The following is a 17,285-nucleotide window of genomic DNA, read 5'->3' on the forward strand; positions in this document are numbered from 1 at the left end:
TAACAACAAGCACAAGGCTGAAAAAGTTATGCTTGCCATGAGGCAACCAATAGTTCCATACAATACAATGTTATTAATTTCAATTCAATTTAATTCAAAGGGGGCTTCATTGGCATGAGAAAACGTATGTCTACATTGCCAAAGCAAAAGGACTCCATACTCAGCTAAATGGTTCCAAGAACAGACTCATCCTCCTGCTGCTGTTAACACCAGACTCACTTGCCCTGTCAGCTTGTCTCTCAGCCAGAATGCATAGACATCACCCTCACTCTCTATGCCCATAGGTGATGATACATGGACTCAGGGGTCATCAATATGTCCATACACGGACAACATGTGTCTGTGGCAAAGACTTGGTCGTGTCCATGGCAATTTTTGTATTTTCTGTTTTACACATCATTATAAATTAATTAATTATTAATTAATTACTTATTTTGATCTAATACCCAATTACTGAACGTCTAGACTCTAGGTTCTATTTGAACAGGTGGTTTTCTTCAGGATGTGTATGACACTGATTTAATACAGCAAGTTATCAGTCCACTAGGTACTAGTGGTTCTCAAACATTTTATTTGCAGGGACCCCCATAACTCTGAGAGTGTACAAATGGAACCAAATGGACCATTTGGTTCCATTTGTACATTCTCAGAGTTAGAGACCTGGTATGGTCATTCAGGGCTATCCCTTTTTGTGTTTATGCCTGGTAATTATTGTTGTTGAAGTAAGGGTGATTAAAAAAAAAGTTTCCAAACAAAAGAAAATAAGTACAGTAAGCATACAACATTTACATCACATACGATGTCCACCATACAAATTAACACGTTCAAATGTGTCCTATTCAAAGATAGAATGGACAACATCATTATTATCTAGACAGTGTTGTTTTAGGATATATGGACTAGTTAGTTCATATTGACTTTCCCAGAACCCAACATTGCATGAATTCTAAAATGCAGTGCTATTACCCTTTAAGAACCAAATGTGTGGTCATCATCGTTAATTACACTGATCTTACTCGGTAAAATCTTAAGAGGGAGCGTGTCGCCGTTGTAAATGAATGGAACTAAAGGGTCAGTGAAAGTGTGTGTGAAGGTGTGTATGTGCGTGTTGGTGTCGGGATCAGAGAAGAGCAGCTTTCCTCTGTGCCAGTCCAGTTGGACTCTGATCCTTCTGGGTTTCTGCTTCTCTGAAAGATCAATGATTGACCCCGCTTGCGATGCCGTGTATTCACCGTCGGATAACATGATTGTCCAGAATTTCCCCCGTCTCACTCCCTTCCTCTGGAAGGATTCTGACACACCTACTGACCAGCGTCTATTTCCTCCAACCTCAACATCCCAACTGTGAGTTCCCGAGCTAAAGCCCTCTGAGCCCAGGACGTTGCCATGGTAATCAAACCTCTCTGGGTTGTCAGGAAGCTGCTGTTCGTCTCCACATCTCACGCTGGTCAGATCGTCAGACAGGATGAGTTCTGGATAGGCAGTGTTGGGGTCCAGGATCACAGGCGTGTAGGAGACAATGTCCTTCATCTTGTCCCACACTCTGTAGGTCAGGTTTCCCAGGTGCTTGGCCCTATCTATCAACGCTACCGAGATCAGCTGTGGGTCCTGCAGTGTGAGCTGGACTCTTTCCACGGTGGCCTTGTAGTTGTGAAGGAATGAGATGTGTTCAGCACTCAGCTCCTTCTCTATGACTCTGATTGTGTTCGAAAGTGATGATATCTCTCTGTTCATACCCTCAATCTTCTCCTTCATCACCTGACTCTTTTGCTCCTCTTCATCCCTCAGTGCAGTGATTCTAGCCTTCTCTTCCTCCTGTAGAAACTGATGAAGCTTCTTAAACTGTTCTTTAATCTGTCTCTCTGTGTTCTGGGTCTGGATCTTAATGTGTTCTGCTGCTTGGTGACAGTTTGTTTTGACCTTATTGAAAACCTCCAGTGTCACATGTAAGAGGTTTAGTGATTTCTGGACTTCCTCCTTATTGGGATCCAATTCCCGTCGTTTCTCCGTAATGAAGGTCTCACACAGGTTCCTCAGAGCCAGGTTACAAGGTGGATTATCCATTGAAGATATTTTCTTACAAACTGGACATTCTTTTATCTCTTTATGTGTCCACCATTCCAGAAGACAGGCCCTACAGAAGCTGTGGCTACATGCCACAATAACAGGATTTTTAAATACGTCACGACACACAGGGCAGGAAAAGTCCTCTTCTGAAAAGGAAGGCTGGGAAGCCATTATTTAAGTGAAGCTATAGACAACTCTGTCCAAGACAGGAAAAAAGCGAGTAGGTCGTGGCAACTCTCCCTCTAGAATGTTCCCTGAAGTTTACTTTCACTGTAAGTCCTGGTTCTACAGGAGGTCAGTCGTATTAACACGCTCTCCTCTAGAATGTTCCTCACTTTCAATCCTTGTTGTTTTTCACGTCGAACTCAACTTAGAGCCAAGAGCAGGTTCAAGTTGTCTGGGTCAATAGTTCCTTCTGTTGCTGTGGAAAGACTATCTGCTGCATTCTAAACATTGAATGGGGTAGAATAGTATGCAGATGAAACAGTAAGGTTATATAGCTGAATGAAAAACGAAAATGAGAACGCAGCACGTTCTTATTTCGGTTTCTCTACAAATAGACCAAGTTTGAGTGGATGTCACTGTGACGTCACTGCAGTTGTATGCTCATCGTGGTGATCAAGTCAGTGCTACCTCCATGTCTGCCGATCCTATTTTTATTTTTTATTCCTATTATTTTGTATTCCTATTATATTTTTTGTGTCCTGCCCTGTGAAGCACTTTGAGCTGCATTTATGTATGAAAGGTGCTATACAAATAAAGTTTATTATTATTTATTTCCTTGTGCTACTGGAGTGCATCATCAATATGACGTCAGTATTGTCCAAGCCGTAGTGGAATTACATATTTGGATGGCTGTGGATCGGTGGGATGGTTGATTTGAGATTATGAATTCATAAAGTGGAAATAAAAATGGGAATTCACACAAAATATCCCACAGGTTGGTAATCACTGCCCTATGTTTTTTCTCCAATACAGCATTGCTGAAAGCTGAAAAGGAAAACCACTGACAAGCCAACTCTCCTTCTCTCCTCTTTGACAGCAAAACCCTCTTCTGTCAGAGAGACTGATTGTCTAGGAACAAGATTGACATGTCACCGACAGCTGCAAACTAGTCCTGTTGGGTCAGCGCACCCAGGCAGCAAGCTGACGACCACAGTTCCTGATGAGCAGCTTTGCCTGCTGCATGCCTTTACACATGAGGTAAATACACACACACACACACACACACACACGTTTCCTTCCCTTGTCATGTGATTATAGAGCTGTTTACTTGTTGTGTCAGCAGAGCAGGAAGGGCCCGGGTTAATCACTTTCAACCTGACGTCCCTAGTTTACCATGTCATGAAGATCTTCTATTTTCGCCTTTGCATAAAGCGGTATAAAACAAGCTAGGGCTCAATTGATTAATGGGTGTGTGTTCAGAATGTTCAGACATAAGCGTCCCCCGACTTGTATGACAATGAACTTTGGGATTCCAAATGAAAAGAAGAGGTAAAGGAGGGAAGGAGATGGAGGAAAGGAGAGGATGGAGGAGATTGTGGAAGTGTGTACTGTGACTTTAAATACCATACTAGTCCACATGATCATTCATTCATATTGCCTGACAGCTCCTCCCGTATCGGTGAACACGGTCTTCCATAGTGACAAACAATAAAAGCAATTACACTGCCCTTTCTTCTGCAACACCATGTATGGACCGTGGTGTTGTAGAAGAATAGTCAACCAAAAACGCTTGCATGCATTTATTGACAGAGACAAGAAACAAGAAACACAATGTGATGTGTTTTTTAAATGTAAAGCTCAAAGTTCTTAATCAGTGTCACATCATGGTTCTATGGTTTCTAGCTTTGGAACACGTTCACAAATACGTATTGTACTACTTCACAAATTTGACTGGTTAATACAGCTTATAGGTTACTGACTATGTAACTCCCACTACATGTCACATTTTTGTAACACTTCTCACTTGGTATTATTACCCCAGTAAACATTTTCATGGATCATTTATGTTTTCAATCGGTAGATCTAAGTCTTCTTCAATCTAACACAATGTTTATTTTAGATAAATAAAAATAGATGATTAAACATGGTATGGTTTAGGCCAGGGCATGTTGTATACCTTATACTTACTCCCTTCATTCGAGTTTGACGTGAAGACATTTTGTGCTAATTCTGCTGCCCCAAATCCCAGAACACCACTTGGGTGTGCACGCAGCTATGTGAAAATCACCTGCGTTCTCCAGTAACCGTGTGTGGACTGGATGACTGCCACTTCCAGCGGTACCCTAGGCTGACCGGGGTCCAGTTTGATGTCCTGTTAGCTGGGCATGGCGCCAGGATTTCTCAGATGAACACCAACTGTGTTCCATAGCAGCTGTGGAGTGCCTGTCCATCTGTCTCCGGTGAGTGGCAGTTTCATAATTGGTATGTCAAAATCAATACATATTCACTGTAGATATCAAGGCACACACTGGCTGAATTAACTTACCACAGCATAGCGGCCGTGCACCTAATCGTCTTGTCATGGCTGGCTGTGAATTGTAGATTTTTTTTTCTCACTATTTTCGCAAATTTCTGAAAATGATTTGGGAATACAGCGATGCACTGATATTAAGAAAATTCACTGTAGTTTGTACTTTTGAATCCTACTAAAGTACAACTTTCACTTACAGATGAGTAGGCTAATATTTGACCCGGAGTATCTATACTTTGACTCAAGTAATGGGGTTTGAGAATTTTGTCCACCACTGACCATAATAACGAAGATCAATAACCATGGGCTTTACAGATTGGCCCGGGCTTTACTTGACATTTGTGCCACTGTACCATTGTAAGTGGTAGCACATGAACCAAACTGTACCATTGTAAGTGGTAGCACATGCACCATTCCACTCACATAAACCACATAAATCATCTGGGGTCATGCTACCTTCTGGGAAGATGTTCCAGAATGTTGTATTTGTATTCATTCTTTTCCTCGGTCCTTCCAATGCACAAAGGAATGAAGAAGCTTTGCTGTCAGAGAAGGTTGGTCAGATGACGGAGTGGGCTACCAAGCATTCTGTCATCAGGATGAATGGAGATATGTTCGAACACCTTGTCATGGCGTCCCCAAGAAACTACTCAGTTGTCATCCTGTTCACAGCACTACGGCCGCAAAGACAGTGTAAGATCTGCAGACAAGCTGCTGATGATTTGCAGGTGCTGGCTAATTCTTGGCGTTACTCCGCCACCTTCACCAACAAGGTCTTCTTTGCAACTATGGATGTTGATGAAGCTTCAGATGTCTTTAAAATCCTAAATTTGAATTCTGCCACAACATTCCTCCATTTCCCATCCAAAGGGAAACCTAGTCAGGCTGATTCCTTTGATCCCCAGTTCAGAGGCTATAAAGCTGAACAGTTGGCTGGATGGGTGGCAGACCGGACCAATGTACACATCCACGTTGTTCGTCCTCCTAACTATGCAAGAATGGTTCTTCTGGTTTTCTTCTTGGCTGTGATTTGTGGACTTGCCTATCTTCAAGGCCACAACTTTGAGTTTCTTTTCAACAAGAATTTCTGGGCCATCTGTGCACTGGGCTCTGTCCTGCTTATGACTTCGGGGCAGATGTGGAACCATATCAGAGGAGCGACATACGCATACAAGAACCCTAAAACTGGACATTTGAGGTACATCCATCCCGGAACTCGGGCTCAGTTTGTAGCCGAGACCCACATCGTTGGGCTCTGCAATGCTGCTGTTACCATCGGAATAGTGCTGCTATGTGAGGCTGCTACCTCCGACTTGGAGTTTGGGATGAGGAAGTTGATGTGTCTTGCAGGTATTAGTCTGGTGATCATTTTCTTTGGTGGGTTGCTGTCTGTTTTCACAGTAAAGTATCGACGCTGATACCTCTACTACAGCTTCCCAATGAGTTGGAATCAACCAGCTGTCATCCAGGCAGATTAAGTATCAACAAACTCAACATACTGTATCAACAGGTCAGAAGTGCCGTCAAAACCCATGAATGCTCTCCTCAAGTTAAACTAATGATCTTGTCTTGCTGCTAATTCCCATAAGGGGTCACCAAAGCGGATCATAATGCCTGGCGGCTCCATCTTCACCATCATTCTTCCAATATACCCCTCATCCCTCCATCGTCGCCACCCAGTGTCCAGGAGGTTTATGTGTGATAATGAATAGCTACAAAAAATATTGGCAGCTTGTAGATTGTCTGTTTTGCTGAGTGACACTGGAGAATGTTGGAGTATATAAAGTATATTTTGTTATGGCTGCCGATATGCAGTATCACCCCAGTACATCATCAAGTGATGATTTCAACCCTGTCCGCATTAAATCATAAGTCAGTTCTGATTAGACTTTTTATTTTTTTCAGCCATAACTATTACATGTGTACATGTGTTTAGAAACAAATGATTTAATATCCTTACGGTCCTCGGTCATCTCTGTGTTGTTGAACACTCAAGATGCAAGGCTAACTCTATAGACCAGGAAATAAACTTGGACACAAGCTGTTCCATAGCAATGCGAATCCACTGACAAGATCCATGGCATACAACTAAATTATATAGGCTAACTGTGGTGGTTCTGCTGATACACATGAATTACAGGGTCATTCCCATGTTCCCAGGGTCCTCCTACAGTAACAGCAGTGGTGCTCAAAACCTTTAATTTTAATGACCCATAGTACTCTGATAATGTACAAATGATTATCCCCTGCTTTTTCGGTTGTAGTAAATATAACACATTTCTAATGATATTTTTTCAGAGATGTAGAACGTATTCTACGCAGTGATGCAAATGAAAGTTTTCAAAATGTACCAGTAGCAATTTCCCCAAAAATGTGTTGGCCGTTAGCCGTGTGGAACTCCAAATTCGGGCAAGTATAACGTCATATTTGATTGTGCCAAGTACAAGGCAGCTATGTTTAAAAGTGTACAAATCATGCTGATTCTCCAAACAAACCAATTAATCTCACTGACTACAAACATTGGTTACACATACAGTTATGTTGCTAAAAGGTCTATCTTCATTTGCATTATTTCTGACGGGACAGTGAAGAAGGTACTCCAGAGTTGCATTGATCAAGAAAATAAATTGTAACAGAAACTATGTCTAAGCAACCAGAACCAGTGAGTCAGATGAAGAGCTTAATCGCTGGGGGGGTTGGAGGCATGTGCCTGGTCTTTGTAGGGCATCCACTAGATACCATAAAGGTCCTTTTGCAGACTCAGCCAAAGCCTAAACCTGGGGAGACCCCCATTTATACAGGAACATTTGATTGCTTCAGAAAGACCCTCGCTAAAGGGGGTACAAAAGGCCTATATAAAGGTATGGCAGCCCCTATAATTGGAGTAACACCCATGTATGCTATCGACTTCCTTGGATTTGGCCTGGGAAAGAAATGGCAGCAAAATGGTCCTGATGATATCCTTACGTATCCACAGCTCTTTTATGCAGGAACGTTGTCTGGGGTGTTCACCACAGTCATCATGGCTCCCGGAGAGTGTATCAAATGCCTTCTACAGATCCAGGTGGCATCCGGAGAGGTAAAATATGCAGGGCCCATGGATTGTGCCAAACAGCTCTATAGAGAGAGTGGCATCAGGGGCCTCTACAGAGGCACTGCTCTCACACTGATGCGAGACATGCCAGCAAGTGGGATGTACTTCATGACCTATGAATGGTTGAAGAACATTCTCACACCAGCAGGAAGGAGTCACAATGAGCTCAGTGTTCCGAGTATTCTCTTTGCAGGAGGAATGGCCGGGATCGCTAACTGGGCTGTGGCAATTCCGCCCGATGTTCTCAAGAGTCGTTTCCAAACCGCTCCTGAAGGAATGTATCCAAATGGGTTAAGGGATGTTCTACGCGAGCTGATTAGGGAGGAAGGTATGGCCTCTCTTTATAAAGGCTTCACTGCTGTCATGCTCAGAGCTTTCCCTGCCAATGCAGCTTGTTTCTTAGGATTTGAAGTTGCTGTTAGGTTCCTGAATTGGGCAACACCTAATTTGTGAAGTAACAGCACCTCTACATCCTCAGCAATGGCATCTTCTCCACCGCGGCACATAGTCCAGTTGGAGCCGTGTGGAAGAACGACCCAATAGCTGAGTGGTTTGGACGCACAGGTTTAAATGCCTGACAGAGTGTGGTGCCCAGTGTCAAGTCCTTCGGATAGGCGGCTGTCCAGAAGCACTGACCTGACCGATTTGCCCATATACAGGCATACAGTATATGGAGATCCCGTCGTCCAGAACCACCAACCACACGCTATGCCCATATATTGTATTGGTTTGATGACATCAGGGATCTCCACTTCTGTGCATGCATGAAAGAGACAGAGACAGATGGGTACATGGGTATTACAAAACCGGGTGGGGCATGCATTTCCAACTTGCATTGTTCCTGACTTGCTTGTGTGTTGGTTCCTCATCATTATTTTAACATACTGTATACAGGTATGTCAGCGGTTAAGATGTTGACTTTCCATGCAGGAGACCCGAGTTCGATTTCCGGGCGTTACACAAGAGTAAAGTTCTTTGGTGTTGGTGCAGCAATAACAAACATCATAATGAATAGCAACAATAGTACGACTATTGGCTGCCAATTACGAGATATCTTGTATTTTAATTCACACCCATCAGCTGCCAACTATGATATATCTCGTATTACATCGCTTTATATCGACATAAAAAGGCCTCTCTATTTTCTAGACTCACTCACTCTCTCAGACTCAGCCAATGCTGGCCATCCATCCTCATCACAAGATGAGGATGATCTGACTTGCCATTTAATCCTGATAAAGAGCACCTGTTAGAAATCAAGAAACTTTGAAAATGTGCTAGGTTACTGTAGGACAAAGACCTCATGATAGGCTGGAAATGTAATTTACCGTAATCCTTTGGTGAGCAATGGTGACTGATTTGGGGAAAACGGTATGATCCATGACTATGACAACATGTTCAACTTAGAAATCATATAACATGCATAGTAGGCATGATCGTTTCACATATTATATGTTCATATTCCTGTTATATCCTGCTCTGACATTACTTGTATTATAGGATATTTTGACATTTATGCTTATCTTTCTTTTTCCATTCTTTGCCCGGTTATTTCTTTCTTGAAACTGCAAATGATGGAAGCTGTGACAATACAGTTGAATCTGAATCTGCTTTCAGAGATCACATTACAATACATAATTTGCTTGACAATTTAAACATAATTCAATCAAATTGAATTATTAATTATTATATGAATATTGTGCCAATGTCGTACAAATCTGTCAAACGATGTCCAGAGAGCCACTTAACAGATTGTACCATGGCCGTTCTCTGTGGTTTGACACTAGATGGCGCTCTTGGCGAACCTTTGAGTCACTGTTTAACCCTCAGCCATATATGGAAAGAGGGAGTCATGTGACCGCCAAAAAGGGGTCCATCCGCTCCAAATCCATAGCTTAAGTTTTCACACACTGTGGGAGCCCATGGTTGCTATTATGGGATTCTCAGTGTTGCATAGCAATGGATTGGCACGGCTTGAGTCGAGGAACTGTAATTCAACGGTTGGGGGATCAATTGTAGTGGACAAAAGTATTCTGTGACTACTTAAGAAAACATGTTTTGTCAAAGCTGGCCATTCATGTCAATGGCATTCAATGTTTGTGTTAGGACAATGTTTGTGTTTACACAAACCCACAAAGCTGGACACAGGAGAAAATCATTGGCACTAGGATAATTAAATTATTATTTTGTTTGGCATTGTGCCATAGTGTTTAGGTCATTAGGAGTTAGGAAGGATACAGATGGTGATCAATTCATTTAGTTTGACTCCCAAATGGAGAACGGGGTGATATGTTCTCTGATGTTGTGATATAATCGATATATCGGACATAAAAATGCCATAACTGTATACGATCGGTCTCAAAATAATCCAGATTATTTGAACAGATATTGATGATACAATAATAATGTAACAGGCGACGGTGGCTCAGGGGTGAGTGGCTGGATGGTAACCGCAAGGTTGCCAGTTCGAACCCGGGCTCCCTCAGAGTTAGTCGAAATGAGCAAGACCTGAACCCCTAATTGCTGTACGCGCAGAGCAGCCAGTCAGCCTTGTTTCCGTTGTGGTCCTCTGTATAATATAGGGATCAGTCAGAATCAGTATCGGCAGATGTGACCCTGCAATATGCATAATTTCATAATCGTGCACCCCTAATAGATCATCTTTGTAACATCTCTCCCCTCCAACAGTCCAGCCGTCAATCTCTTCATGAACAAAAAATCCCACCTGTGTGAACTGTGAAGTGAGGGACGTACAGTATGTATCATCATCATACATAATCTGAACTGTGAAGTGAGGGACGTACAGTATGTATCATCATCATACATAATCTGAACTGTGAAGTGAGGGACGTACAGTATGTATCATCATCATACATAATGAAGTGAGGGACGTACAGTATGTATCATCATCATACATAATGAAGTGAGGGACGTACAGTATGTATCATCATCATACATAATGAAGTGAGGGACGTACAGTATGTATCATCATCATACATAATGAAGTGAGGGAAGTACAGTATGTATCATCATCATACATAATCTCATTTTGGCCAATCACAATGTGCGTCCTCCCTTTTGTCTTCAATGTTTGTGTTTACACAAACCCTCAAAGCTGGACATAGGCTAAAAAGTCACACCCATGTGAAGTGAGGGGCGCTCTTATCATCTTACAACATCAACTACAACATAATGTTTGTTTAACACATTTAGCGCTATAATTTATTGAAAAATTAGGACCTAATTCACGCCAGCATTTTTTCCAGTCGAGCTCTTATTTTGAAAAGCCACATTTTCAGTCGACCCGAAGTGGATTATCCCAGCCAGCTAGACGGAGCCGAGACAACCTTTGTTTACATGATCGATCTATGCCGGAGCACTAGAGAGCTCCACATCGCCGCCTCTGTGCCGTCAAAGAAACGCTGTTTTGACCAAAATGCCATCTGGGACAAGGAATAGGAGACTGTACAGGCGATTGAAAGAAACGGATAGAATGGATTATTATGGCGACGACGATCTAAGATGAACGATCCAGTGCTGTGCTAACAAAACAGCTAGCTAACCGGCTAACGTGAGTAGCATCATGGGTCGCTTGATCGAATGCACTATAAAAGCACAATTGCCGAAGGACTTCGGCAATGGCGTTGTCAGTATCAGTATCAGTATCAAAATTAGGCTTCAATTGGCGCTGAAAGTATTAAGCAACGGGTGCTGATGTTTGTTTTAGTCCTCAAAACAAACATTACATTTCTCTTTATTGTCTATGGCGTTTTCTTAAACAAGCATCGTTGAAAGACAAACATTAAAGCTGTATATAGGAGGGGCTAGCGCCCCTCAAATATGTATAAATTCTACATCAAAACATCCTTGTAGAACATTAATATATTTTGACCATACTGAAATACAATTTACAATTTAGGCGTTTGGAAGATGCTATTATCCAGAGTGACTTACAATAAGCAAAGTATCCAATCAAATGCAGAGGGAGTAATGCCTCAGTAAACTAGGAGATAGTATAGAAGTTGTGGTCTATTATTGTCCAGGGATCCCCGGTCAGAATGTCCTGTTACTGATGTCGTTCTCTTGCCAGCCAACAGTACCCAGTTGGGGAGTGGCATGGCTAGTGTGAATGTCAGTAAAGGGCCTTGCAAACGGGGAGCGATAAAACGCGCCTATAGTTCATTTTCAATGAGACCTGCATTTTTGTCGCGGTGCGACAACGCAAGCGTATTTACGTAAGCGCGGCCCCGTGCATTTGTTGCGTGCGTGTTACGTGCACACGCCCGCGACTCACCAGACCTGGATTCTGTTTTTTTTACGCTTGCGTTGTTGCGTCCCTCTTCAACAGACCTGGAGGAGACCTGTGTTGATCCAGGCAACAACGCCTGCGTTCCTCACTTCACGTTTGCAAGGCCCTTAAGGCTGTTGGATTACGATATTACTCCCAAACAAAGCACATCATAGCAGATGTCACACACCCTCACTGGTTTGTTCAGGTCAAACTTGATGATGGCAATCTCCTGTATGGAGCACCTGTGGCACAACAGGCGCCCACAGTGGCGGCAGTGATATTTCCATGTGGTGACTCCAAACTTGGCAGCACATTCATCGCAGTTGGACCCATCACACCATGGGGGTTCATTAGATAGCATATCGAGAAGGCGGAAGAGCAAATGCTTGGTGGGCATTTCGTGGTTGAAAATGTTGATGCCCTTATTGTTGCTGATGCCCAGACGAGCCCCGGACCTCAAAATGGCACGGCACAGGTTTGCATTTCCCTTCATGTAGGCCAGCAGTAGAATTGTGTTCCCTTCATTATCTGGTTTGTCCAGGGGGTATTCAGGCATGCACTCCAAGAACAACTCAAAGATGGCAGCTGCGTTCTCTTTCCCATAATGCCCCAGGACATGGATCGGTGAGTGACCGCTAAGATTGAAGGCCTCAGCGTCAATTTTGGATTCTGTGAGAAGGGCTCGGACATTGTTAAGGCGACCCTGCATCGCAGCCAGGTGCAGAGCATTATTTCCATTCTCATCTTCAGCAGCAAAGTCAACCCCATTCTCCAACAGCACAGAGCAAATAGTAACCAAGTCCTGCTGGGCAGCCAAGTGTAGGACTGTCTGCTTGTGTTTGGTCACTTCATTCACGTTCGCCCCCGCAAGCAGCAGGCTACGGACAATGATCTCTGAGCCCACCTGGACAGCCAGGTGAAGTGGAGTAAGTTTGACCAAATCCTGCACCCTGGAGTTGACGTTGGCCTGGACTCCGATGAGGAACAGGACACTCTCAATGTCCAAGTTCTGCACGGCCACGTGAAGGATATTACGCCCCTTGTTGTCCACCTGCTCAGAAGCCCCTGTCTCTCTCTTAAGGATCGCCTCAGCAGCCTTGTTGTTCTTGTGAGTCATGGCACATGCAAACGGGGACATGCCCTGGCAGTCGCGTACATTGAGCCGTATCCCCGAATGGGAAATAAGCAGCTGGGTAATGACACTATGCTGGTTGCTAATGGCAATGTGAATAGGAGCTCGACCTTCAGAATCCTGTGCATTGACATTAGCCCCAAACTCAAGAAGGCACTGGACCACCTTGTCCATCCCCCAGCTAGCTGCCAGGTGGAGAGGACACTGTCCATCCCAAGCCTCTTCACCCCCCTCCCTATTCAGACCTGGCCGTCTGGGGCTGTTCACATCACAACCACTGTGAATGAGGAAGCAGGCTGAGGTCTCATTGTTCTCATCCAGGGCCCTGTGCAGAAGGGACTGCTGACAGCCTGAGGAACCAGAGCTCCAACAAGTGACATCACAGCCATGGCGCACCAGTGTGGAGGCAATGTCTTCCAAGCCATTCTCCAGGGCCAGCCAGAGGGGAGGGTCACCTTTCTCATCCACCACAGACATGTCTGCCCCACGCATGCAAATGGCATCCACTATGACAGGAAGCTGGTTGGTGACGGCTAGCTGCAGGGCTGTATGGCCCTCTCGAGTCCGAACATTCATGTCAGCCTGATGCTTCAGCAGAAATATGGCACTCTTGCCGTCCTTTCTTTGGATGGCCATGTGCAGAAGGGTTTGCCCGTTTGACATGATGTCATTGATGGAAGCCCCTGAGCCCAACAGCTGAGCCGCTATGGTGTGCATACCTGTCCAGAGGGCCAATCCCAGTACAGTCTGACCCATGGAGTCTTTGAGGCTGAAATCTGGGCTAATCTTCAAGTTGTTTGTGGCTTTATGCTCCAGGATGACAGAAACAACATCTGACTGGTTGTGAGAGATGGCTACGTGGAGCGCGGTCTGCAGTGCCACACCATGAGCCTCTTCAGGCAAGGCCTTCTGGGTCTGCAGATTGGGGTTGGCTCCCTGCTGGAGCAGTTCAGCAGTCAGCCTTGCCAGGCCACAGCAACATGCTGTATGGAGAGGGGTCTCCCCCCATTTGTTGACATGGTTGACCTTTGCCCCGTGAGTGGAAAGGAAGAGGGCGGCAGCCTCACTGCCAGCCGCTGCAGCTCTCTGCAGGAGACAGTTTCCTGTGGTAGTGTCAGGTGCCTCAGGACTGCTACCTCTCTGGATGAGCTGAGCTGCCAAGCTGTTATCAAACGTGTTTAGCGAGTTGTCTGCAGAGACTGTGATGTACTGCAGGGCCAGCCACAAGACAGTGCTGCCCTCATAGTCCTTGAGCTCCAGGTCGAGCTGTTTGCACTGTAGGAGTTGCTTAAACACAGGTTCATTGCCTGATTCCACAGCCTCATGCAAAGGGGTTCTGCCCTTGCTGTTCCTCATGTTTGGGTTGGCTCCAGCTTTGAGTAGGGCCTCTGCAATTTGTGCCATGCTATTCATAACCTCCACAGTGTCTTTCTTGGGGCTGAAGCAGACCAGGTGGAGGGGGGTCTCCATCGCCCCTGTGGCTGCATTCACCTGGGCAGAGTGGCGGATCAGGAAAGTAGAGGCAAACTCATCGCCTCGTTGGATGGATTTATGCAGCAGACTCCATCCACTCTGGTCTACCATATCCACATCTGCTTTGTGCTCCACCAGTGTGGTAGCTATGCTCTCAAGTTTGCGAGAGAGGGCCAAGTCTAGTGCCAGGTCCCCATTGTTGTCCAGTTCATTCAACTTGGCGGGCAATTGTGAGTCCATGTGGATGAGGTAAAGGAAAATTACATCCTCTCTCTCCACTTTGATGGCTTTGTGGAGCGGATACTCAGTTTTGGAATTGATCATCTTGTAAAGGAGCTGGGAATCCATGGTACTGAAGTCTTCTTTCCTCAGGTTATCCCAGTGATTTGCTATGATTTCCCCACAGTAGTTCATCAGTGTGGTGGCATTGAGCTCATCGGCCGTTTGGTAGAAGCGAATGCAATTCCTAACATTAACGGAGGACATCACACCCTTCTCGCACCTCTCTCTGAGCGGCTGCAGTTGGAAGCTGTTGGCCAGCTTCATCAAGTCAATAAGAAAGCCATTGTCCCCACTAAGCTCCAAGATGTCCGTGTATACCCAGTGCAACATTGCTTGGGCGATATCAGGCTTGACGTCTGATAAGTCCAGTACTGAGGTGGTGGCCAGGGTGGCCAGACTCCAGACATCACTTCGAGCAGCCAGCACAAACTTATGGGCCCAGAACTCCTCCCCTGCGACTTTTACTTTCAGGTCACTGTACTGCTCCTGTTGGTAGAGGTCGGCCACAACGTTCAGCAGGCGGCTGACAAAGGTGTCTCCGGCATCTGAGTTGGGGAAACCCTGTTTGGAGGCTTGAGCGGCCATCACAGCGCAGCGTCTTTCTGTGTCAGCCAGCTTCTGCTGCATCTTCACATACTCCTGCCTGAGAAGGGCCAGGTGCTTCTGAAGCTTGGTTACCTCATCTTCCATTATGTTGCTCACTTCTCTGTACTGAGATATGACGATGTCCATGTGCAGTTCCACAGGCGGCCTGGGAAATGTGAGAAAATACCGGGAAATCCAGAAACTGACACACGCAGGCAGCTATGGATAGATATTTCTGTCTCTGTGGATGTTTGTCTGACTCTTTTATCCCCAAATATGGATATGACTGATGTCACAGGACTCACGTCATAACACTGTCATAATACTCTAAGTTGGCAGTAGCTTGAGAGAGACAAAGAAAACTCAGTGAAGAAACTGTGTGATACTGCAGCTGAGGATAATTCAGCAATACACCGTGGATGTAACTCTGGAGCCCGATACATCTCACTGTGAACTCATCCTGCTGAGGATGGAAAGCAAGTGAGTCATGGAAACATATGGAAGAATCTGACAGAAAACAAAGACAGATTCACATATTGTGTCCGTCTTAGGAAAACAAAGGTTTTACTATAAGGTATACAAACTCTGCTCATATGATCATCTCTGATGGGTATACGTCAACATAATCAACATAACATGTTCCAGATTTTTTTTACGTTTTAGGCCATACCAGGGATGGGTTAGATTAATTGATTAATGGATTAATCGTTAATATCAAAATCGATTTCTATACAATTTTGAACTACCTATATACTAAAAACAATCGTGTACGAAGAATGCATGCAGATACATCTAATCCTATCTAAACTAATCTAATCTAATAATATACTATACTGATTTGAATGTTATGGTGCAATTGAGTAAGGGCTACAGGCCTACCAAAGTGTGCCTGCATTACCGGTATTCATGGTAATGGTATCTGTCATTAGACTGATTGGCCTAGATTTTGAAGGTGCGTTTTACCATGTGGTAATACATAAATTGGCCTCGCTCTGCGCACATTTGTATTATGAAAGGCATATCGGCCCGTGTTGAACGCACTCGGCCCGTGTTGAATGCACACACATTATGGCATACGGCGTTCCTGAATATTTTAGCATTGTGGGAGTGTCCATATGTTAATTATTTTCGCTTTGCGCAATTTGCTATTAAGCCCCTTGACCTAAAGACACTCAGCGCATAACGATTAGACGTGGGTCTGACCACCTCATAAACGCAACAAGCACTGTTTGATTTTACACTTGAGCGGCTCTGGGAGGCTGGTAGAGTGTTGCCATGTCTGTTTATTATAAGCGGCTTCTTTTTCTGTAAAGTTGCTTGTAAATATTGGTAGTTGTACTATTTTGTGGTTGCTTTTCTTGTTTCTAAAGTGGTTATTAGGGCTTTTCTCCTAATGTTGTTTAAACCAGTGATCCTCACACAGCACATTCCCATGTCAAGGATCCCCAGATGAATGGATTTGCCCAACTAAGGACGGCTAATCCAAAAATTAAATAATAAAATTCCAAGATTACTTTTGAAAATAGCAGATCTATACCAGCTCACAATGCATCACATTCATTCATTAAAACTATGAACTCTGACTGCAGGGGGATGTATATAATGATCATTATAACAATGTGCAAGAACATATTTAAAAATAAGGAAGAACTTTATATTTGTGGCAGACTCACTATCTAGAAAATAGAAACATGGCACTTCATTTAAAATAGGTTGCAGACCCCTGTTATATGCGCTTATTTTTATAGACCTATTTACTTGTTTCTATGAGACATGGCAACAGCCTTTTTTATGCGTCTTTCTTTTGTAAAATGTTGAGATTAGAAACGGCCATAATTCTTTCATTTCTCAACCTTAAATAAAAACATCTCCATAATCCTTGGGA

At 44.1% G+C, this 17,285-nt stretch overlaps 4 protein-coding genes across 4 annotated transcripts; 2 read left to right on the plus strand and 2 right to left on the minus strand.

Annotated features, from left to right (window-relative positions):
• Positions 1 to 969: 969 nt before the first annotated feature.
• LOC310871150 (E3 ubiquitin-protein ligase TRIM35-like) lies at positions 970 to 2,238 on the minus strand (the record flags this gene model as incomplete). Its single annotated transcript, XM_083782639.1, has 1 exon — positions 970 to 2,238. One exon carries the CDS (start codon positions 2,236 to 2,238, stop codon positions 970 to 972), a length of 1,269 nt encoding a protein of 422 aa, XP_083638765.1.
• Positions 2,239 to 4,992: 2,754 nt separating this feature from the next.
• On the plus strand, positions 4,993 to 5,961 carry LOC310871151 (dolichyl-diphosphooligosaccharide--protein glycosyltransferase subunit MAGT1-like; the record flags this gene model as incomplete). The annotated part of the gene is made up of 1 exon (XM_083782640.1): positions 4,993 to 5,961. The coding sequence occupies one exon, from the start codon at positions 4,993 to 4,995 to the stop codon at positions 5,959 to 5,961; it is 969 nt and encodes a 322-aa protein (XP_083638766.1).
• Positions 5,962 to 7,184: 1,223 nt separating this feature from the next.
• LOC310870475 (mitochondrial carnitine/acylcarnitine carrier protein-like) lies at positions 7,185 to 8,090 on the plus strand (the record flags this gene model as incomplete). The annotated part of the gene is made up of 1 exon (XM_083781710.1): positions 7,185 to 8,090. The coding sequence occupies one exon, from the start codon at positions 7,185 to 7,187 to the stop codon at positions 8,088 to 8,090; it is 906 nt and encodes a 301-aa protein (XP_083637836.1).
• Positions 8,091 to 12,067: 3,977 nt separating this feature from the next.
• LOC310871152 (rabankyrin-5-like) lies at positions 12,068 to 15,505 on the minus strand (the record flags this gene model as incomplete). The annotated part of the gene is made up of 1 exon (XM_083782641.1): positions 12,068 to 15,505. One exon carries the CDS (start codon positions 15,503 to 15,505, stop codon positions 12,068 to 12,070), a length of 3,438 nt encoding a protein of 1,145 aa, XP_083638767.1.
• Between the last annotated feature and the right edge of the window lie 1,780 nt (positions 15,506 to 17,285).

The sequence above is a fragment of the Protomyctophum parallelum genome (genome assembly GCF_964188405.1).
Source record: "Protomyctophum parallelum genome assembly, chromosome: 14".
Lineage (NCBI taxonomy): Eukaryota > Metazoa > Chordata > Actinopteri > Myctophiformes > Myctophidae > Protomyctophum > Protomyctophum parallelum.